This window comes from Salvia hispanica, chromosome 2, assembly GCF_029641045.1.
Source record: "Salvia hispanica isolate PSC_SH4W2 chromosome 2, Shi_PSC_v1, whole genome shotgun sequence".
Classification (NCBI taxonomy): Eukaryota; Viridiplantae; Streptophyta; class Magnoliopsida; order Lamiales; family Lamiaceae; genus Salvia; species Salvia hispanica.
Genome location: NC_142693.1, coordinates 61109187 through 61133197, shown reverse-complemented (window position 1 = coordinate 61133197; position 24011 = coordinate 61109187). Strand labels below are relative to the sequence as shown.

Below are 24011 nucleotides of genomic sequence, written 5' to 3'. Positions count from 1 at the left end.
AGGTACTTTAAAAGAGAAGAGAATAGCCATGACCCAAATGAAAAGCATCTTGCTCAGGCAATGCCATCTGTAAAAATGAAAATTGATGATATTTCTTGAAAGAGAATCAAGAAAATACATAAGGTTGTAACTTGTAAACATTATTTCCTCCCACCCAAACAAAAGTTTGGTGAGAAGAGAGAGAAACTAAAGAGAAAATAGTTGGTGCACTTTTAACTTCAATTTGGTGTGGTTTCATGCAAATTGGAGTAGGTGTATCCGTCTAAGAAATAGTTACGATACATTATTTTGCGACTCTGTCCCTCCGAAATCAACTGCGCTGTCTCTGTGGACAGAAATAGTTATAGTATAGGAACATACATTGGTGGAGCAAGATTCTGATGTTGGGAGCCTAATAAGAAAAATACATTGTTAATAGTTATGATGAGTTAAATATGAAAAATACACTGTTAATAGTTATGATGAGTCAAAATTGATGGTACCTTTTAGGCTACGCGAGAAGGATGGGTAATGAGAGAGATGTGAGAATTACAAGACGAGCGAGAGTAATTAGAGATCCATACGATGATTGGAGATGGTAAGTGGTTATGTTTGAGTTTGGCGTAAATGGTTGGAGATGGTAAGTGGTTATGTTTTTATCATCCATCCATCCATCTTATAATCTTTTGTGATATTTATGTTATGTGATTACAACTCCATCTTTCCTATGTTCGTCTACTTTTGAAAGTAAGTTTTTAGAAATGTAATCTTTCAAAGTCTCAAATTTGAATGGAAGGTACTTTAAAAGAGAATAAAATAGTCAGTGACTCAAATGAAAAGCCTCTTGCTCAGGCAATGCCATTTGGAAAAGGGAAAATTGATGATATTTCTTGAAAGAGAATCAAGAAAATACATAAGGTTGTAACTTGTAAAGACTATTTCCTGCCCACCCAAACAACTGTGTAGGGTGAGGGAATTTGCAAAGAGGTTTAAAAGTTTGGTGAGAGATTATAGAAAAAATAGTTGGTGCACTTCTAACTTCAATTTGGTGTGGTTTCATGCAAATGGTAGCAGTTGGGCTACCCGAGAGAGATGGGTAATGAGGGAGAGGAAAGAATTATAAGATGAGAGTGAGTAGATATCTATCTATAGGATGATTATAGAGAAAAACAGCATCATCGTCAAAAGAACCAACAATGTGAAAGAAGTGATAGTGGCACTGTTGATAATAAGTTACGAGGCCATACACGTGGAGAAACAGACTGAGACATACTGATGCATAGAGAGACTCTTACAAAGAAAACGAAGACGACATAGGTATTAATGAACAGATAGAAGAATTAGGGAACATTCTAATTTGAAGCAATACTTAAAGAATGGAGGTGGTGATGCTCAATTGCATTGAGGACAAGCTTCTCGAGGAGGAATGCCTCGGCAGCATCGCGGAGGTGGAGCACGTCTCTCTCAGCCGGCTGGAGGACTCGCGGATCGAATCTGCGGCGGCGGTGCTCATCCACTCGTTCTCGTTCCTCCCACGCGCCGCCTCCGCCCGTGGTAGCTGATCCTCTCCCTCGGATCGACCGACCGCGCCGAGGAGCTCGGGCTGAACCGGCTGATCCACGTGGACGTCAGTCGAGCTGAGGAGGTGGCGAACACTGTGATGGCTGCTGTGGCGAACGCATCTGCTCTCCCAGCACGCGCTAATAGGAGCTTAGCGTATAAGATAGTGTGTTGTACTTTGATGTGCAAGACGTATGCTAATTAGTAAGTAATCTGAAGAAACATATGCTTTATACTTTTTGTATTGTTATTCGTTCGTGCTGAAATTACTTCTACCCATAGTTTGTGAATTGTGGTGCTATTTTAAGATTCTTGACACGGTGAACTAATAAAAAATTCGTGCTTCTTTCTAGAAAATGTTTGTATGATTGTTTTCCATCTGATCCTGCTAATAAGTTAAACTATATGTTCTACGGTTGTGTGTCTGTTTTTTCTCATTAGTTGTATCTACATTATTGCAAGCGGTAGTTCATGATGCTCGTATCATGCTATTGGTTTTGTCACTGATTTCCATGATTCTGTTGTTTTTAATTAGCATAAATCCATAAATTCTTTTGGTTTTGTCACTGATTTTCATGATCAATAATCCGATCTTCTTAAATAAAAAAAATATTTTCCCACTTCCCAAAAAATTATATCCGTTTTCTACCGACTTTTAATTTATTTTTTAATTTTTTTCCCCCAAAATTCACATTTTCATCTATAAATACCCTCACTTTAACACAAAAAAGTTCACATTCTCATCTATTCTATCATCTACATTCTCTCATCATTTTTCTTCATCTACATTCTCTCATCATTTTTCTCATATTCTCTCATCTAAATTCTCACCACACTACACAATGTCCGGCTTTGGCGATCACCCCTCCGGCAATCGCGGTTGGAACCACGATTGGTTCGACTCCGAGCCAATCCCTAGTCCGGAAACGCAATTTTCGCCCCCTCCTCAAACCCAAAGTTCTCAAGTTCTGGGTGGCTACCGCCCTTACCCGGTGGACGACCATAATGCCTCCGGGTTCGGGTGCCCACCCGAACCCGGATCGGGAGGGAGCGGTAGCTCTACTCCTACTCCTACTCCTACTTCTATTCGTACTCCTGCTCCTCCTATTCGTGGTACCCGCACCCCGTACACTCCGAAGATCCGAAAGTTGGCACGAACCAGCCTGGGGAAACGTATTGGTGGCGCATCACTCGTCTTACAATGAAAACTGGCCGGAGGGAACCATCTATCGCAATGATAGTATGGTGCACAATTGCATCTTCAGATGCAACGAGGCAATCCGTAAGTTTCAGGGGTATTACCTCCAGGAAGAGCGGTCGGCGAGGAGCGGCACGAGCGAGCTCGACATCATCAGTGCCGCCTTGGCGACCTACCAACGCCTCGAGTTGAAACCGTTCAAGTACCTCAGTTGTTGGCAGGAGGGGCGCCAACATCCGAAGTATAGGGGTGGCGTAGTAACATCCTCCTCCAGCTCCTTAAGCAAAATGTCGAGGTCGGTAGCCCTATCCGGCGGCGCCTCCAATGATGTGGCTACCCAGCTTGCCGGAACTAACTTGAGTAGCCCCAACACTGGCCCGAGCAGTTCCCGCCGGCCGCAAGAAAGGAAGAAGGCGACGGACAACCGTCGTCGCGCCCCGACTCCATCCGCCCCTGCTCCCGCTCCCTTTGTGCCACCTCCACCCCCCGACCAACTCGTTGTGCACCCTCTTGGGTCAACTCAATACGGCCGATAGGTCGAACATGACTCTCGACCAACTTGAAACACATGTGGCAATGATACGGGGTCTCAAGAGAACATTGGGGGTGGAGGACTAGTCTTCCGCGGGTGTATTTTTTCGTATTTAATATGTAATTTTTAATTTTTAGGATTTTAATTATGTATTTTTTTATTTTTTAGGATTTTAATAATGTATTTTATTTTTTAGAATTTTAATTATGTAATTTTTATTTTTTGGATTTAATTATGTAATTTTTATATTTTAATGTATTTTTATAATGTAGAAATGTTTTTAGTAGTTTAAGTATTTAAATTGAATAATAGAATGGTGGAACCCTGAGCTTGTCCTTAGCTAAGAGCACGGATGTGGGTATTGTGCTCTTAGCTAAGGACAAGGAGTAAAAGTAGATCCGGACCCACTTCCGTGCGCTTATTTAAGAGATGGATAGGGATGCTCTGGTAACCATCTCATTTGGTGGATTGAAATTGAATTCTTAGCATCGTCCTGCATCATTTTGCCAAAGATCATAAATAAATTAGGAACATCATCTCATCTAAAGTTCGACATGCCATCTTTAATTTTGAGATCATCTCATTTGTAGATTGAGATAATAAAACTAATTTATGACCATCATCTAATTTAAAAAGAAATAAGCTAAACTATCATCTCATATAAATTTAAAATTTACTAAGTATAACTTAAATACACGTATCATTTTGTCTGAAATATAAATGATTGGAGCTGAATGATTAATTAGCATAATATCAATAAACAAAATTGAAAAAAAGATAAATATATATAAATTGTACATGTACATAATATCCAAATTTTAAATTTAATTGAATTTAATTAAAAATGTGTTATTTTTGTATTATATATATATATATATATATATATCAATAAGAAAGAAGTGATATAGAAACTTTATGTTAAATTGTAACATGATTTCGAATTTGATTCAAATTAATTATAAATATTTAATTAAAAATTTTTTTTCTTAAATATACAAATATTTAAGTTAAGATTTCAATTTTTTTGAAGTGTTGTAAAGTGATTAATATGAAAATTATTTTAAGTCCATTAATGTAATTTTCAGTGTAAAATGTTAAAAAAATTTGATTATGTACATACAATTATGTACATTTATCACTTTCCAAATTATTTATTAACGAAATCTTGGACCACACAGTTAATTAATTTTTTCAGAAAGAAAACGTTAAGTAGCTATAAAACGATTAAAACGAAATGGACTAGTATTTGGTTATTCTTGTTAGTGATAATGTGGAATTATTTTTTAAAAACCATATTACTATGTATTAGATGATTGTTAATTTGTAATATGATCCATCATCTGCAATATTAATTAATTTATTTATTTACGAAATAAATGAGAAACTTTAAAAGTAATTATTATCTGAAATATCGAATTAAAAGGAATAATGTAGAATTAGGTTAAGCCATTAAGACTTGGTAGGCAAAGGCGCAAAGTCAATTAATATTTTTTTTAATTTAGGTACTATAGCAAGATTAATATCAACGTGCGACAAGAGTATCTATAATAGAAAAAGGATTATAATATAAACCATTGAGATTCAAGATAAATAGGAATATTAAAATATGGTAATATAAAAATAAATAAGGTAAACAAATATGGACTCTTGATATAAGTCAAACTCAAGAAATGGTTGCACATTTTCGTTTTAGTTTCATACTAATTCTCCATTTCCAACTAAGATTTAAATGAGTCAAAATCATCGCTTACTTGTCCAATTTTATTCAAATTATTTCAATGTGGAAATGAGATATTCACATTCATGGCTGTAGACTCATATCTTTTCAAAATGTTTTAAACACAATGGAAATTATAACAAGAAGCCTAACTTGCAATTAAGTTGGACACACAATTCACATGATCCGACCTTACCTATAATGAATAAATTATACTCCAAAAATGAACCACAACCACAATTTCCTTTTCAAAAAGTTTTAAACACAAGTGGAAATTATAATAAGAAGCTTAACTTGCAATTAAGTTGGATAAACAATTCACATGATCCTACCTATAATGAGTCAATTATACTCCAAAAATGAACCACAACCACAATTTCCTTTTACTGTTACGGTTTTAATTTCTTTAAATTAAAATTCTATGCTGCTCTGAATGAAAACTACTATCTACATTCCTATCACGAGGTGGGGGTGATGTAATATCCTCCATTCCTCCTCCACGTTATTTAATACATGAAATTATAAGAAAAATACATACCATAAACATAAATTATTCAAAAAATTTAATATTAATTGAATTAAATTTATGCAAAATTAATAGTACTAATAAAATAAACTAAGTCAAAAAAGCATTTCAAATTTTTAAAACATAAACTATAAACTATTACATAAATATATTACAAATCATATAACTATGAATTTTTTTTAAACTTATTAAATACACCTTATACACAATTAGATGGCCAAACACAATTAAAAAAATTCATACTTATTACATATTCATAATACGCACCTAAATAACCCAACACATTAATAAGAAAAATACATACCATAAACTTATAATTAACTTATAAACTAATTAAAAAAATAAAAATTATCAATTAAAATAAATTTTAATATTTTTATATAAATATCAAACAAAAATGTTAGATAATAATTAGAAAATGTTATATTGGCCCAACAAATTGAAAAACAATACCCAAAAACAAAAATTATTAAAACCCAAAACGATTTTTAACTTAGGCCCAATAATTTTGAACCGAAGCCCAATTCTTATATAAAATACAGTACATTATTGGGGAATTAATTAAGATTTCTAAACTATAGATTAATATTAATTAACACACTTAAAGATTAAAACAATACCTTAAAAAATATATACATACATTTTCGAGAATGAAAATGTCGGCGCCTAAGAGAAAACCCTAGTTCACAACCATCTCCTCCGGCGGAAGACGGCGTCTTCTCCTCTCAATCGGTGCTGACCAGACACCATAATACCTTATCGACTACATACCACAACTAATCTCCAGATTTGCAACTAAAATCTACCAAAACAGCCCCAAAATCTACAAAATCGACACCGAAAAAAAATCGCCAACAATTTCTTCGCCGGCTGCTAAGCGTCGCCTCCGTTATCGGTTCAAGAATTGCGGCAGAACGGCAGACCACAGATCGAAATCGGAATCTATTACAGGTATATTCCAACAAAATTTCGCGAATATACCAAAATAGTCGAAGATTAGATCTATTCTAACTTTATTAAAAAAAAAATGTTTTATTCATACATTGGTCTAGGATTGTGATATGTTCAAACTTCAACTTTATCGCAGAATACAGAATTAAAATACGGAAGTCATTTAAGATAACACATGGAGTATGTTATTTTTAGTCCCTTTGCTCATTGAAACAGAGAAACACACACGCGATCAATCCATAGTTGAAACAGTTTTGAACTAGCTGCCTTACTTAGGTAACTCCAGATCGCCAATTATTTTTGTGGATTTTGTTCTACTTTAATTCGCTTGCAACCCCAATCGATCTTAGTTACTTGTTATATGCTATTGCTTCAATTTTTAGTGTTTCAGCGTTTTTGTAGCATGTTTGTATTTCAGTTTGATTCATCATTCATAGAAGCTTAGTTTAGTTGTTTGTGTTAAGATCGGCTGATGTATTTAAATGGAGGTGGAAAGATTTCGAGATTTATGAATTTATTTTTTTGGATCAGAGTCAGAAAATGTTTATTGATTTAGATCCTGCGGAGTAGGATAATTTATTTGAAAGGTGAACGATTGATAATTTATTTAGATCCTCAAGTTAGTTTTTTTGTTCCACTGTTTATTCAGATGTTGAAAATTCTGGCACTTATTTGCAGAATTCTCATATTTATATTAGACTTTTGATTTGAAACAGTAGACTTGATATAGACTTTTAGTCATTAGAGTTTTATCTTGAGTTTGTTGGAAACCTTCATTGACGAATTATAGGGAAAGTGACGAACTGGTTATACTAAAATGGACTCAGATTTGTGCTTGGAAGTGATTTTCATCTGAGCGGTGTATGGTGCAGTACAAGTGATGCTAAAAATGAGTCGTTGAATCGTATGACTAAAGCTTTAGGTATTGTACGAATAATGATGTATGCAATGTTGATGTTATACAATTTGGATATAGTGTCTTACTTGACAGTGTCAGCAATGATTACTTTTCCTAACGAGTATCTTAAATTGAGATGTTGGATTCATCGAGTTTGTGTGGTGTGGATATTGTGCATACATATCTGTTATAATGTGATAAATCTGTGTCAACGATATGATGTGTGATGCGATTCTTTCTAATTTAAGGGAAGTGGAAAATCATGTTCTTTCTATTTTGAGTGGTCGGTTATATTGATTAGTCCTTTCAAGGCTTGGACAATTGATGAAATTGGTGATGCTGTATACTGCTGGTATTCTCTGTGCAGTGTTGTGGCAAGGATATGTCAGGTACTGAAAGAGAACAAGGGGAGATTGTCATGGAGGATGCTGAAAAGTCCCTGCCAACAGCACAGCAGGAAGTTGTGTCCAGATCATGTTCTTTTTGCATATTGATAATTGCAGTCAATATTCATATTGTAATAGTAGCTCTTTTATGTGTTCCTCTTTTTCAGGAGGCAGTTGTCAAGAAAAAATATGGAGGAATGATGCCAAAGAAACCACCACTTATTTCTAAGGTATTGTCTGATGTCTCCTTCCGTGCTTTTGTCGTTTATCCTGAGGTTTCTTTCTGAAGTTGCCCCATTTGATGTCAGGATCATGAACGGGCCTATTTTGACTCAGCTGATTGGGCATTGGGAAAGGTAGCCGTTTATGGAATTCGCACCATATATGCTTTTGTAACTTGTGGTAGTGGAAACTGATATGTTAATCTCGTTGCATCACCAATGTTTTATGGTCATAGCAAGGTGCAGGGAAGCCTAAAGGACCACTTGAGGCTCTCCGGCCAAAGTTACAGGTGACTAGATCTACTTTATATATGTAGCCTGTTAAGTTCACATGAATTGTATCTATTCATTTGCTGAGAATTTTGAATTTATTATGGCTTCTCCACCATGTTGGTTTACAATATTACTTTTGGCCTTTCCCTTAAAGGGGTCATCGGTATCAATTAGTATCTGATGTGTTCTTGCTTCAAGATATTTTACTAATAGAAGCTTCCCGTTTCATTCGCAACCACCCGAAGTTCTCCTTGCCATTGCTATTCTTATACTAGTATAATACTGTGCCCCATTCCTGTGGATGGGATTTTCATTGGTTTTGCCTGTGCATGGTGTATTCTAGCTTCAGGTGTTCTCTTCCTGGACTGTTAGTAGCTATTTTGGTAGGGTATACTATAATTTTGGACCTATAGAGATCACATTGAAATTAATGATGCTATGCACCAATTTCTTTCATTCTACTGATATTTAAAATTGAATGAAAGCGTTCAATATTTGTACATCACTCTCTTTGATATTTACAGTTTTTGAGTAGCAAACTTGGACAAAGTAATACTTGTATATAGATGGTATCTAGTGGATAATGAAAATTGGGTAGCCACTTCATGTGTTTGTTTCTTCCCTTTTTCCTGTGTCATGACATTTTTCTCCTTTGGATATTTGTTTCCTAGCCTACACAACAGCAGACACGTTACCGCAAGTCTCCCTATGCACCAGCAGAAGGTGAAGGTATGCCTGGTTCTCTATCTTTCTTTATTTCTTGAAGATAAAACATTCTATAAATCATTTTATTAAGCTTGAAATTGCTTAATGTCTGTAAATAACTTTGTTTCTGTATTCTAATCCTCCCTACAAAGAAGTCTAAAACGTAGCAGTTAGTTTTTTCCATAAGAAGCAGCTCACCAGCCTCATGAGTCATGATCCGTCTGACCCCTCACCAATAGGGTGTTTTGAGGGGGAAAAAAAATCTTAGTTGCTCGCGGAGGTGGTTAACAAAATCTACTATCTTGTGTAGAAGGACATACACCGCCATCGGAAGATGCAAGTGCAAATGAATGAGAAGCAAATGCTAATCCATCTGGTCGGAAAGTTCCTCCAACATTACCTGCATCCCATCAATTAGTGAAATAAAATGTGAAAACATGTTATTCTGAAGAGATGAATTGCTTGCTGCTGTAATTTGATGCTTTCCTGATCTGTGACTGCTGTCACACTATTTTAGCTATCAATTCTAAATTTCTAAAGTCCCTAGTGAGTTCAGAGCTTTATAATACAAACTCAATTTACTTCTGTGTATTTATTGCTATCCCAAATATCAATTTTAATAAATTTTGAATTCTTAAGCTGTACATTGGTTAGTTTCAGAAGACTATTTGGATTATACAAATGACAAAATAACCTCTTCACATAATTAATTGTTTAGAATCTTAGTAATAAATATTGCGTTGAACTTACTATTAACCGGGCTTGGATATGATATTTTAGAATCTTACTATTAAGCGGGCTTGGATATGATATTTTATAACCTTATTTAATTTCGATAAATGATTATTTCACTATTTTTGTTTAGATATTAGTGAGTGGATCCTGTTAAATTACTATTGACCGGCCCTGGATGTAACAAGTTGCGATGCCATACTAATTATTCATTACTCATAGTCATATTCGAACATAAGTTTCTGTAATTACAAATTAAAATTGCTTTGAATATACAATTGATAACACCGTCAATTTGATAATAACATAAATTAAAATATGAAAAGTTGATACCAACCGATAGAAAGAAAGAGAGCCAATAATTGAAAATAGAATGAAATTTTAATAACACATATTGCCCAGTCAATGAAATGTAAAAAACAAGCAGAAAAAATGAAATTTGAAAGAGAAAAATATCGAATTTTCTGTGGCTTTATTCGTCGCAATATTAAATTAAAAATTAATCCAATAGGATAGTAATTAAAATATTCGTAATATGGAGTAGTATTTTCTAAATTGAAAATATGTAGGAGAATCCTTAAATTAAATATACTTTGAATTTATTTAATTCTAGAAGTTTGGATAATATTTCAAGGGCATAAAAGGAATTTCGGTATACACGCTAAATTCCCTGCGTAATTTTATTCACTGATCGATCAATCTCCATCGATCTCAAGTGGAAAGAGAGTTGAATCAGTTGTTTAGGTAACTCCAGCTCGCCGATTTTGTTTTTCTGGAATTTTACTTCTATTTTAATTTGCTTGCAAATTTGCAATCCCAACTTTTTTAGCTCAATCCGTGTAAGTAAACTGTTATCTCTCATGCTTTAATATTCAATGATCTAGCTCGGATGATACGTTTGATTGTATTTCAATTTATTTGCTATAAGCTTAATTTAGTTGTTTATGTAAAGATCTCTTCAGGATCTAGGCTATATTGAAATGGATGTAGAATAATTTCGAGATTTCGGAATTTGTTTTGACGTTCTATTATTTGGATCAGATAGTCGAAACACGTAGCTCGATTGATTTGTTTTTTAACTTGATGTGTTGATATTAAGCGGTGGAACTATGATCTTTTGAAACACGAATTTTTTGGTTTATCTTACTATCATTTATTGGGTTAGATTGAGGTCGAAGCATGAATTGGCACTGCGCTTGTAGTTTGGTGAACATTAGGATAATTTGTTTGCTTAAGTTAGTAAATTTCTCACTATTCCTAAATATTAGTAAAAAAATTCGAACTTGCTGGCATATTTCAGAATACATGTTTTTGGATGCAGTAGGTATTTTCAGTAATTAAAGTTTATCTTGAGTTCATTGGAAACCTTCATTGGTGAATTATAAGGAAACAGAAGCATTAGGTATTCTAAGATGTATTTGATGTGACACTAAGAATAAGTTACTGAATTTCTTAACCATGTTTTCTTATTTTAAGACTAGCTTTAAGATTGAATGACTAGTGCTTTTATACAATGTTTATGCCACAGTAATTGGATAAAGAGTCTTACTAGGCTGTGCCAACAAGATTATCTGTCAATTCATACAACAGCATCAGCTGTTCTTAGATCAATTGAAATGCTTGGATTCGTGTGATTTGGATTTCATGTATAAACATCCAAGATAAACGTGATAAATTGGTGTCGAGGGCTCACCAATATTATCGTTCAATGTCTTTCTTGTGTTGTTCTTGCAGAATTAAACAATTGAAATTTTTTGTTCTTTTTACCTCAAACAGTCTGTTATTTCTCAAAAGTTTCAAGGGTTGAACTAACTATGAAATTGCTGATGCCATATAATGATGGTGTTCTTTGTGCAGTGTTGTGGCAAGAATATGTCAGGTGCTGAAAGAAACCGAGGGGAGATTGTCATGGAGGATGCTGAAAAGTCCTCACCAATACCACAACAGGAAGTTGTGTCCAGATCTTGTTCTCTTTGCATATTGTAAAAATGAAGTCTCTGTCCATATTGTAATCGGTTCATCATGTGTTCTCTTTTTTTTAAGGAGGCCGTTGTCAAGAAAAAATATGGAGGAATGATGCCCAAGAAACCTCTACTTATTTCTAAGGTATTACTTTCTCACTTCCATGCTTTTGTCCATTACCCCGAGGTTTCTTTCTAAAATTTTCGTATATGATGTCAGGATCATGAACGAGCCTATTTTGACTCTGCTGATTGGGCCTTGGGAAAGGTAGCCCCTTTTGGGATTCACATCATATATCCTTTTTAAACTTGTGATGGTGGAATTTGATATGTAAACCTAGTTGACAGTTGCCATTGTTTTCATGATCACAACATGGTGCATCGAAGCCTAAAGGACCACTTGAGGCTCTGCGCCAAAGTTACAGGTGACTAGACCTACTTCTGTGCTTGGTGTTAAATTCACAGAATTTATATACATGCTTGTAATGAGAATTTTGAATTTATTATGGCTTCGCCACCATGTTAGATTCTACTGCTTATATTTATTGTGTAAGTACAATATTACTTTGGTTTTTTTTCTAAGGGACTTCAGTTTTGTGAACTATGTGATGTATTACTAGCTTTCTATAACTCCATGATATTGTGCACAATAGAATAGAGGCTTTTTGAATTGTTTAGTGATGGATAAAGATCTCCTCTCTTTTTACAATCATCTAATTAGATACTAGAATATTGTTTTTCTCTACTCATAGCTAAGAGATCCCATTAGGTGTTTTGAACTGTTGCTAGCAGATACATCATACATATGTCAGTAGCTATTTTGGTGGCTCGATTTATAGTTTGGACCTTACCTAATATTGCATTGAAATTATAAAGCTATGGACCAATTTCTTTCATGTAATTAATCTATAAAATTGAATGGAAGTGTTGTACTGTTTGTATTGCCTTTGATATTTACAATTTTCGAGTGGCAAAGTGGGGTAAACTAGTACTCCACTTTGCAATGACACTTGATGTGTTTGTTTCTTCTCTTCTGTCTGTGTCATGACATATTCTTCTCACCATATTTTTTGCTCTAGCCTTCACAGCAGCAGACCCAGTACCGCAAGTCTCAGTATGCACCATCGGAAGGAGAATGTATGCTTGATTTTTATTCTGTTTATTTATATATTTTTTATATTCTTGTAGATAAACCTTTTCTAGGTCAATTTTCTTTGCCTAAAGTTATGCTCGACAAAATATTATGCTTTGAAATGTATGTAGTTTTTGTCCCTAGAAGTAGCTCCCTTTGTAGTTGCACATGCAGTTCGTTAACTAAATCTATTATTTTCTGCAGAGGGACATACACCACTATCGAAAGATGGAACTACAAACGAATGAGAAGCAACTGGTAATCCTCAAGTCGGGAAGTCCCTCCAAACATTAACTGCATTCTTCACTAGTGAAATAAAATACGAAAACATATTATTCTAAAGAGGGAATGCATGACGCATCTAACATAGCTTGCTGCTGTATTTTGAGGTCTTCCTGATCCGTAACTGTTGTAGCCTATATTTCCTTTTAACTCTCTGTCACGATGAGCTACAATATATGTTGCAAAACTTAACTTTCGTTTGTTATTTGTGTCATTGTTATTGTTGTCTGTCTAGTGTTTAAGCACATCGATGTTTTTTGAAGTTTACCTGTCTTTCATGCTTGAGTGTCTAATTGTGCTTTTGACATTTTACCCTCACGTAATATACATAATATACATACATAGATGTATAATATTGCAATTTGAGCATGGCTAAGTGGTTGTGTTTTATCATCAATCTTATAATCTTCTGTGATCTTTCCTATGTTTGTCTACTTTTGAAAGTAAGTTTTTTGAAATGTAGTCTTTCAAAGTCTCAAATTTGAGTGAAAGGTACTTTAAACGAGAAGAGAATAGTCTGTGACCCAAATGAAAAGTCTCTTGATCAGGCAACGCCATTTGGAAAAGGGAAAATTGATGATATTTCTTGTAAGAGAGTCAAGAAAATACATAAGCTTGTAGTAACTTGTGAAGACTATTTTCTCCTCACCCAAACAATTGTGTAGGGTGAGGGAATTTGCAAAGAGGTTTAAAAGTTTGGTGAGAAGAGAGATTATAAAGAAATAGTTGGTGCACTTCTAACTTCAATTTGGTGTGGTTGCATACAAATGGTACCAGTTGGGCTACCCGAGAGAGATGGGTAATAAGGGAGAGGAGAGAATTATAAGATGAGCTAGAGTAAGTAGATATATATTCATATGAGATTATAGGTAATAAGTTACTAGGCAATACATGTGAAGAAATAGAGTGAGATAGAGTAATACTACAAAGAAAGACTATTACCAAAACAACAAAGATGATGTAGGTATTAACGAACGGATAGATGAATTAGGGAACATTCTAATTCAAAGCAATACTCAAAGAATGGAACATCATAAAATTAAATAGAAATTATTAAACTTATTATTTATAGATAGCTCTTTTAAAGAGAACATATACATGCAGCTAAAAAATTGAGAAAACCAAGTTTGAATTTAGTTTAACAACCGCAAATAATACTTCTCATTTGGTATAATTCTTTGTATAAAAAGTAACACGACAATTATAGAAAATGGCACTGATCGATCTTGTTTGTTTAATTGTCGCAGAAATTTAAATAGTTATTCAGTTGTTTTAATATGGGTTTGAAAACTCAATTTAATGGCAGCAAATTGATTGACTAGTTGAATAAGAGAATAAAATAAAGAATTATTCCCATAAAAGATACCTGACATAGGCGAGAGTCGAAAAACACAATACATACAGTAAAGGTGAAAATACACGCAGATGGAGTGACAGTAGTATTGTTGAGCACTCGGCTATTTTCATTTTATTTTTCACTTTCGTCGTCCAAAAACAAGTACTCCAATTGCTCAATTCCAAAAATTTCAAAAAAAATTATCTGAAACAGTGATTTCTGCGCCGGATTCACTGCTTGTGTGTGAAATCGAGAGAGATCTCCAGCAGCAATGCCTCAAAGCGGCACCGCAGCCGCCCAATCGCAGCCGCTTCCGCTTGTGGTGACGCTCAATTGCATCGAGGACACGCTTCTCGAGGAGGAATGCCTCGGCGGCGTCGCGGAGGTGGAGCACGTCTCTCTCAGCCGGCTGGCGGACTCGCGGATCGAATCTGCGGCGGCGGTGCTCATCCACTCGCTCTCGTTCCTCCCACGCGCCGCGCAGCGCCGCCTCCGCCCGTGGCAGCTGATCCTCTGCCTCGGATCGACCGACCGCGCCGTGGATTCGGCGCTGGCCGAGGAGCTCGGGCTGAACCGGCTGATCCACGTCGACGTCAGCCGAGCTGAGGAAGTGGCGGACACTGTGATGGCGCTGGTCTTGGGGCTGCTTAGGCGTACGCATCTGCTCTCCAGGCACGCGCTATCGGCGTCAGGATGGCTCGGCTCGGTGCAGCCGCTGTGCCGTGGAATGCGGCGGTGTCGCGGTTTGGTGTTGGGGATTGTTGGTAGATCTGCCTCTGCGACGTCGTTGGCTAATAGGAGCTTGGCGTTTAAGATGAGTGTGTTGTACTTTGATGTGCAAGAGGTATGCTATTAGTAAGTAATCTGAAGAAACATATGCTTTATACTTTCTGTGTTGTTTGCATACAAATGGATTTTGGAAGATTGTTAAAAAATCGTGCTGAAATATGCTACTTATATGTATACTTGGAGGTTTTGTGTGATTCAGGTTTTGAATTATGGAAATTTTAGTTACTTTTGCTCTACTTCTACCCCTAGTTTGTGAGCTGTGGTGCTATTTTAAGATTCTTGACATTGTCAACTAATCGAAATGTTCCGTGTTTCTTTCTAGATAATGTTTGTTTGTTTGTTCTCCATCTGATACTACATCGTCTTCCTGCTACTAAGTTATACTATATGTTCTACGGTTGTGTGACTGTTTTATCTCATCAGTTTTATCTACAATGTTGCAAGTGTTAGTTCATGATACTTGTATCATGCTATTGGTTTTGTCACTGATTTCCATGATCGATAATCCGATTTGCTTAGACAATGTACAACATATTATATGGAGTCTCAAAGCTTTCTATTCCATTCTGTTTATGTTTAATTGAATACATTGGTAGTAATTTGGACAAGTTTTCTGTGGTATAATGCATATGGTTTGGATATTTGACAGCTTCTGTTCCTGACATATGTATGTAGGGAAATGGTAAAATAAGTAGATCCTCCTTAAGATTTCCGGCAGCTGCAAGAAGAATGGATACACTTAATGACTTGCTTGCTGCAAGTGACCTAATATCTTTGCACTGTGCTTTGACTAATGATACGGTTCAAATTATCAATGCAGATTGTTTACAGCATATAAAGCCTGGTAAACTATTAAATTTTCGTGCATGGTGATTTTTCAGTGCTTCGTTTTCTGAATCTCTCTCTTATGAGTTGATGCTCTTTGAAGGGGCATTTCTTATAAATACCGGGAGCAGCCAGCTGTTGGATGATTGTGCTGTGAAACAACTTTTGATCGATGGCACGCTTGCAGGCTGTGCCCTTGATGGTGCTGAAGGTCCGCAATGGATGGAAGCCTGGGTAAGTGATGTATAGTGTTAGGGTAATTTAGAAGTTGACTACACTCTGCTTGCTTGCTTGTTTGCTTTTAGTACAATCCCTCTTTCTTTCAATGATCTCATCTCCATTTTCTTGTACTCCTATGTGTTTATGTTGATAAAAATGACATTCCAAGATCCTAACATTACTTGGGACCTCACTTTTACCGTGTTTTCTCTGTGTGTGTCCAAACTGACACTACTATGATCTTATTTCAGCTAAGGGAGATGCCCAATGTTCTGTTACTTCCTCGCAGTGCTGACTACAGTGAAGAAGTATGGATGGAGATTAGGGAAAAGGCCATTTTCATACTACAGCAATTCCTCATTGATAATGTCATTCCAAAGAATGCTGTATCTGATGAGGAAGACGAGGAGGAAAGGGAGTTGGAAAGTAAGAATGAACACAGTCACATGCTAGAGAGTGAGACTTCGTACCTAGGTTCAGTGAATGATAGACTGGCTGAAAATGTTGAGTTGGTGGCAGAAAGTTCCCAGAAAAAAGTCTTAAATCAGTCAAAAGAAACTTCTAGCCAGAATCAAACTTCTGTTTTGTCTCAAAGTACATCAAATAGATCTGAAACAAAGCGAAACAGATCAAGTAAGAAGGCTAAGAAGAGACATGGCCGGCAAAAGTCTCAGAATAAAGCAGATGATCCCTCGACATTTGAGAAAGAAAGCTCTTCATATAGAGAAGACGATGCTAATATGAGTGGCACAGATCAAGTTCTGAGTTCTAGTGAAGATTCAAGGAATAGGAAAACACCAGTTGATTTAAAAACAGAATTAACCCCAGAGCTGCCGCTAAATTCAAGCCGAGAACTTCTGAAAAATTCGGGTGAACTGCTGAAAGATGGTTATATTGTATCTTTACATGCAAGGGACCATCCTGCACTTCATGTCTCGAGGCAAAGGGTCCAAGGTGGTGGTTGGTTCCTGGATACATTGTCAAATGTCACAAAAAGAGACCCTGCAGCACAGTTCCTGGTTGTGTATAGAAGCAAGGTACTGAGATACGAAGCTACATGTTATTTGACTTTGTCCCCATTTATCAATTGTTATTGGCTTTGTTAAGATACGTTCGTGGATAAAAAGGGGAAGTAGTGCTAGTCCTAGGTTTATACAGGTGAGAAAATAACACAGAGATAGCTACTGAGTGTCCTCTTTTGCTCTTAATTGCAGGATACAATCGGGTTTAGATCATTTACTGCTGGGGGAAAGTTATTACAGGTAAGCTCCTTGATATGTCTTCCACTTTCTTTTGGTGGGTTGTTGTTTTTAACTGAAAGGGTTTAAGAGAGAAATATGTTCATGTTTTGTTTTTGGTGCATGTGCTCAAGTTTGAATGTTGGGTTCCACAGTATTGTTATTTAACTGATGTGCTTTTGTTGTTTTAATTAAATAAGCCAAATATACTCCCCCGTTAATGTATTGGCAACACGTTTGGTCAATAGTGACAGTTTCTGTTGCCTCAGCTTTACCATTGACTTTGCAGATAAATAGAAGGATGGAATTCGTATTCGCCAGTCATAGTTTTGACGTCTGGGAGAGTTGGACGCTTGAGGGTTCTCTCCAAAAGTGCAGGCTGGTGAACTGCAGAAACCCTCTGGTACGCCCAATCTAGCTCGTATGATTAGATTTATTAATCGTTGCTACGTAGACCCCTTGGTTAATAGTGTTTGTGCCATAACTGCAACGTTCAACACACAAGGCTATTTAGTGAGCTTATTGAACAAACTCATGCTTAAAAAGTTTCTACTTAATCCCACAAGAAAACAATGCGAGAAACTATCAAACCTGGTTCAACTCTCTCTCTCTCTCTCTCTCTGAGATATATGGCTACTTTGGTAAATATGCAGGCTGTGCTGGATGTACGCATTGAAATTGTCGCTGCTCTAGGTGAAGACGGCATCACTCGCTGGCTCGACTAATTGTTGGAGGTACGAATGTTAAAATCCTTGTAACACATGAAAGACACATTTATTTACTGTCTCACGGCCAAGACATCATATTTTGTAAAGATTTCTATTGAAAACATGGATGCATTCAAGTCTCATGTGTTTGATGTGTTAAATATTCAAATTACTAAATCTCATTTGATTTTTTTCGTGACATATACATAGTTGATATACAGAGTGAAATTTATTGCAAAAAGGTTTCAGTATCCTGCCGTACACAAATACCAATTCTTGTTAATGTGTAGTATTTGTTTATTTGTAAGGATCAAGGGAGTTTGGTATTCAACCAAACATGTGACATTAATTGCTTCTCATGGATGATTATTCAAAGCAGTCCTAAGGTTTAATTTAATTACAAAAATACCTTATAATACTTCTTTGACTACAACTCTACAAATACCCTTCAAAGATTTTTACTACAAATAGCTTGCTTAGTAGCATTATTTGCAACGTATTGAGATTCTGAGATCTACTCCTTTTGTGCATTTGATTCTATTGCTAGATTTGCAACTTTATTGAGAAATGCATAACGTGGAATACATTACAATTGAAGCAACGCAGCCAGTAAAAATGACACACAGTTCGTTCAACGACACGCAGTTTGTTCAATAGTTTGTTATCAATTTTTTTTACAATTTCTTCTACATAATGATATACTGTATATTTGATCCAAACAAACATGATTATTTGATGTAGTATTTCAACAAATAATACAAACAACTCAATAAAAGGTAATGCCATCGATGTCACATGAGAGCATTGGCGATGGGGGCCAATCTCATGGGCCTATGATCGGCCCCTCTCACTCACCCCAAGTGGCCGTTCCTATGGACATCGTTGATCACCATAGGGCCATGATCGGTCCACCAATCAAATTATTTTTTTCAAAAATATTTTTATATTCTATATATACAGTCATATCTTATTATTTACATTGGATTCACCCATTCATTCTCACTCTATACCTCTTTTTATCTCTTTAAACAATGAACTACGACAATTCTTCGCATAATTCCGGCGATGGAAAGCAGTATTTCGGTAGAACCCAATTTCCCGCCCGGAATTATTTTACTTTACCAATTTTTCATTAAAACTCGTGTCGTCCATAAATGGGATTATATTTTAGACGGTGGGAGTATCATTTAACTCATTGGTTACTACGTCCACATATAATATCATGAGTGTCGTATCAAACGAACAATTTCAAACTGAATGATTTTTTCGCTTAAATTTTCATAATAACATAATTCACCAAGTTCCATTATTTTTTCACAGGTTAATTAATCATTATGATATCGTGCATCCGATACAATTTACATGGATAATCGCGTTGCACACCGCGTTGGAGCACTATACAACAATGTAAAATATTACACGTTGCCATATCACCCTGTCGTCGTAAACTTTCCTTGGAAAGCTTGTAATAAAAGTAATAATTTTTCTGAAAGTTAGGTCTTCAAAGATGAGATAAGATCAAAAAAAATCATATGCAGAATTTTTTAAAATAGAAACACAAGCAGTTTGAATAAGAGACAGAGTTTCAAATAACGAGCAATAGAAGAGTGACACCTCACCCTGCCTAAATATAACTACTATCACCCATCTCACGACACGTGTTCGGCTCAGATCTCTTCCCTCTTCTCCCCAACACAGAGTCGGTTATTTTCCATAAACCCGTCGCTTTCCATTTCTTCCCTCACCAAAAAACCCAATTTCAATTTTCGCGAACCCAAATTCAATCCGATTTCCCCAAACACAGATTGGATTTCTCCTTCTATACTCTACACGCTACTCACACCTGCTTACCTTTGCTTGATTCATTATTTTGATTCCGCGTCTCTGAATTGGAGGAGCTGAATTTGAAGTGTTTGATCATACATGGTGTCGGTGTACCGGAGTCCACCGCCGGATCAGGATTTTTCGCATTTTCGCGGTTTTTACATGAGCGGCGATCCCTCGAAAATGCCGGCGGCGGATGGAGGTAAAGGTATTCTGCTTCCGATGGCACCGGAAGCGAATGCGGCCGATGATGCGAATAAGAAGATCCGGAAGCCTTACACGATCACGAAATCTAGAGAGAGCTGGAGTGAGCAGGAGCATGATAAATTTCTCGAAGCGCTTCAGCTGTAAGTGTTCTTTCCCTGTATAATTTGATTTGTCATAGATACTTTGGCCAGCTGATAGCAATGGCGATAATTGATTGCTTATCTGCTGTAGTGAGGATAATGAGGCTTAGTAAGGAAATTTTGTTTGATTTTTTAGCTTGATAATGTTTTAATTTTGAAATTATTTGCTATCGTCGAAGATCATTTGAAGCTAGACTGAGGATGAATTGGGAAATGAGATTTTGACAATCGAATTTTTGCTATCTTTGTTGATTTGGTGCTATTACTTGTTTTCTGATTTTTACTTTCTTCAATTTTAGATTTGATCGTGACTGGAAAAAGATTGAAGCATTTATTGGGTCAAAGACAGTTATCCAGGTTATTTACTTATTTACGCTGTAGCTGATGTGATGCTAGAAGTAGTAACTATAGTTTTAATTTAGAACGCGTTAAGAATGGAACTAGGTAATCTCTTAAATTCATTGTGGAGGTGATGAAATAATCATTCTGACCTAGTTATAATATGTCTATTTTAACAGAGTCAGGATGTGTGGAATATTGTGTGTCATGGTAGATATGGTCAATTTGAGCAAGTTCCTGGATGAGGCATGTGGTTCATCCCTTCAGTTTATACAAAGATATACTATGATTTATTTATCTGTATCTTCTACTTGGGTTCATTTTTGTATTGTTATTTATCTGTTTCTATTATAAGCTGATTGAATTGTTTTTTTGCTCTCATTTCTCTTTTTCCTCTTAGTTACTAAGGTTTCTCTTTATATATGCCAACTTTAATATTTAGTTCATCAAGTTTTGAAACTTGTTCCTCAGATAATTGATTATTTTTAGTTATTGTATAATAACTTCCGCTCGAATGGTAGATATGGTCAATTTTTAGTTATTTTGAAACATAGGAGACTCCTTTTAAAAAGGAGGTTGTGCCCGTTACTTTGTTTCCTGAAACTGAACAAAGGTCGTCTTGCAGATACGCAGCCATGCTCAGAAGTATTTTCTAAAAGTCCAGAAGAATGGTACAAGCGAGCATGTACCTCCTCCACGTCCAAAGAGAAAAGCTGCCCATCCTTATCCACAGAAGGCAACGAAAAATGGTTGGCTGCCTTTGATTTTTCGTTTATTCTTTCGTTTTCTTTTTGAGTATATCCATTGACATTCTATTGTTTTTTCTTTCGTTTTGTGTAGTTGTACCTCGAACTGCAGGTCCTGGGCAATCTTCAGTTGCTCAAGTGGAGACCGGGTATGCTGTAAGACGCGATCCGTTTTCAGTTCCCAGTAATCCTATCAGCAGTTCACCATTGTCTTCTTGGAGTTACAATGTTGTACCGGCAGGATGTCTGCCAAATGTTGCAAAAGGTAATTTTCTACTCCTGACCTGACTTGACATTTGTTTTAAGATGTCACTGATGAATTGTCTTGGTGGTTTAGACAATGTTGGATTAGCTAGTGTTGCCAATAATTATAGCAGTAGCAGCAATGATAGCACTCCACGTGTATGGAAATCTAATGAGATGGATCATGAAGTAAAAGTGAAGCAATGCAACACAACAAAAGGTCTGTTCCCTACCATCTTTAGTTTTATTCGTTAGTTTCAGATTTTAGTTATGCGGCATGAAGGTCAGACATACGCAGCGTTATTATTTTTTGTTAGATGGATAAATGGCTATGCATCAATATTCTAACCATAGAATTATCTATTTTCTGACTATGTTGATGGCATAAATAAAACTTATCACTAGCTTTTTGTTTGTGCAGATATGCCAGATTTTGCTCAAGTCTATGGTTTCATTGGTAGTGTCTTTGATCCAACTGCAACTGATCACTTGCGAAGACTAAGGAAAATGGAGCCTATAAATGTTGAGACGGTGGGTTGAACCTTTCTGTGACTGAATAAGTACCTTGGACATAGCCTTTCTCTACTGATTTGAATGTTCAAGTGGTTATCAATTATATCTACTGACAAAAAAATCAGTAATTAGGCGTGCATCCTCACTCTGATCCACTCAGATACATAATTTAATAACTGTTAGTCTTGCAGGTGCTCATGTTGATGAAGAACCTGTGTGTCAATTTGGCTACCCCTGAATTTGAGGATCATGTGAGTGTGTTGTTCTCTATTTTTGTTTCATAATTTTCAGCTTTTGTGTAGGGAGAACCATTTTGGGACTAGTTTTTCCCTCACTCTCGATATGCATACGAGTACATCGTATGTCTTGATAACCCACAATGATCTGGTAGCTTAGTCTGAATGATGTCTTCCAGTCTCATATATTACCTGCCAATTTGTGGTTTTTGTTTAACATGTCCTTAACCATTGCATCACCTTGATTTTTGACAGAGAAAGTTGCTCTCTTCATATAAAGTGGCAACCGAAAATGTCAGTGCTGGGAGTGAAATCCAGTCTGCATAGAGTCCTTGAAAGCATTATCTGAATCTGAACCTCAAGAGCTCGCTATCATCCAAAATTGATGGAGATGTTTCTACTTGTTGCTTTATGGTGGTGGCGATAGTTGCAGCCATGGATGATGGTGTTGTTGAAGCACTTCCTTGTACCGTCTCGATAGCCATGGTATTATCCCAGAAGTTTGTTAGCTTGAGAGAGAGTGATGATTTGAGTGGTGTGTGTGATCAAGTGTTGGGAGTAGGTTTATCTGTTCATGTACAGTCTTGGCTTTTTCTCATGATTTCTTCATGAGTTCATGCAATGTTTTGGTGTTAGTAATTTAATAGTTGCATGTTAGAAAGTGTTGGAATTAGTAGTTTATACGTTCCAAGACATTGGAAGGGTACTTTTATCTTCTCTAGGGAATATGTCATTAGTAGAGTATGTTTCCAAGTATCTATTTCCTAGGTACATTTAAGTAGTCTTCTCCTATATATAGGAGTGTATTTTGTACTCTAAAATAATGAATACAAAAACAATGAAATACAATTCCTAGTTCAACATGGTATCAAGAGCAGCTTTTCGATCCAAACAATCCAAAATTTTCTTTTGAACTCAGATTTTTGAAATCATCATCGTTCTACCCTTCTCAAACCTTTCAACCAAAATCCGGCAAAAGTCCGATCAAATTCAGCCTCTCCTACAGCCAAAAACAGTCAGCCAAAATCAAGTGAGCATCAAAAAATGTCCAAAACAATCGAAACAGTAAACATAGGGATCAAACTCGATGGGAGAAACTTCCCAGTTTGGTCTCGGCTTATGAAAGCAGCCATAGGAAGCCGGGAGAAGCTGGAACACATCGAGGGGGACTCACAGCCGCCTCCCGACGACCTGAAATTCAAGCAATGGCAGACCGACGATTACACAGTATACTCTTGGCTTATTCAAAATATGGAGCCAAAATTAGTGATGCAATTCGCCCAACATCAAACAGCGAAAGGTGTATGGAAAAGCCTCACAACAACGTTCGAGGTCAGAGCAGATCCGCTCCAAGTATACGACCTCGACACCAAAGTAAGCAGATTTTCTCAGAACGATCAAACATTGGAAGACTACTGGAGTGAGATGCAAAGCTTATGGGTAAACATTGAAACAAGAAAGCCATGTCCATACACATGCTGCGATAAGGGAGTCGCAACTTACCAACGGGAGAACGAGAAGAGAAAGCTATACCAGTTTCTATCTGGCTTGAATGACAAACATGATAGGCTTCGACGGGAATTACTCAAGGAATCC

At 36.3% G+C, this 24011-nt stretch overlaps 4 protein-coding genes across 6 annotated transcripts; all 4 read left to right on the top strand.

Annotated features, from left to right (window-relative positions):
- The first annotated feature begins 6599 nt into the window (after positions 1-6599).
- LOC125212106 (uncharacterized) lies at positions 6600-9485 on the top strand. Its single transcript, XM_048112165.2, has 7 exons — positions 6600-6739; positions 7729-7821; positions 7915-7977; positions 8056-8103; positions 8205-8258; positions 8913-8970; positions 9257-9485. Exons 2-7 carry the CDS (start codon positions 7744-7746, stop codon positions 9298-9300), a joined length of 345 nt encoding a protein of 114 aa, XP_047968122.1. The 5' UTR covers positions 6600-6739; positions 7729-7743; the 3' UTR covers positions 9301-9485.
- An 878-nt stretch (positions 9486-10363) lies between these two features.
- Positions 10364-13253, top strand: LOC125212099 (uncharacterized). Of its 2 annotated transcripts, none has more exons than XM_089063439.1 (7): positions 10364-10422; positions 11536-11628; positions 11725-11784; positions 11860-11907; positions 12027-12064; positions 12719-12776; positions 12976-13253. In XM_089063439.1, exons 2-7 carry the CDS (start codon positions 11551-11553, stop codon positions 13063-13065), a joined length of 372 nt encoding a protein of 123 aa, XP_088919565.1. In that variant the 5' UTR covers positions 10364-10422; positions 11536-11550; the 3' UTR covers positions 13066-13253. The 2 variants fall into 2 exon arrangements, with proteins under 2 accessions (XP_088919565.1, XP_088919564.1); XM_089063438.1 differs by having other exon boundaries at positions 11722-11784.
- A 1198-nt stretch (positions 13254-14451) lies between these two features.
- On the top strand, positions 14452-18368 carry LOC125212064 (C-terminal binding protein AN-like). The gene is made up of 7 exons (XM_048112105.2): positions 14452-15233; positions 15854-16022; positions 16107-16237; positions 16474-17259; positions 17437-17484; positions 17750-17863; positions 18114-18368. The coding sequence occupies exons 1-7, from the start codon at positions 14661-14663 to the stop codon at positions 18183-18185; spliced, it is 1893 nt and encodes a 630-aa protein (XP_047968062.1). The 5' UTR covers positions 14452-14660; the 3' UTR covers positions 18186-18368.
- Positions 18369-19900: 1532 nt separating this feature from the next.
- On the top strand, positions 19901-23076 carry LOC125202039 (protein REVEILLE 6-like). 2 transcript variants are annotated; one of them, XM_048100351.2, is made up of 9 exons: positions 20266-20338; positions 20638-20695; positions 20857-20923; positions 21303-21426; positions 21518-21688; positions 21761-21886; positions 22088-22197; positions 22371-22430; positions 22671-23076. In XM_048100351.2, the coding sequence occupies exons 1-9, from the start codon at positions 20311-20313 to the stop codon at positions 22740-22742; spliced, it is 816 nt and encodes a 271-aa protein (XP_047956308.1). In that variant the 5' UTR covers positions 20266-20310; the 3' UTR covers positions 22743-23076. The 2 variants fall into 2 exon arrangements, with proteins under 2 accessions (XP_047956306.1, XP_047956308.1); XM_048100349.2 differs by lacking the exon at positions 20857-20923 and having other exon boundaries at positions 19901-20338.
- Positions 23077-24011: the final 935 nt, after the last annotated feature.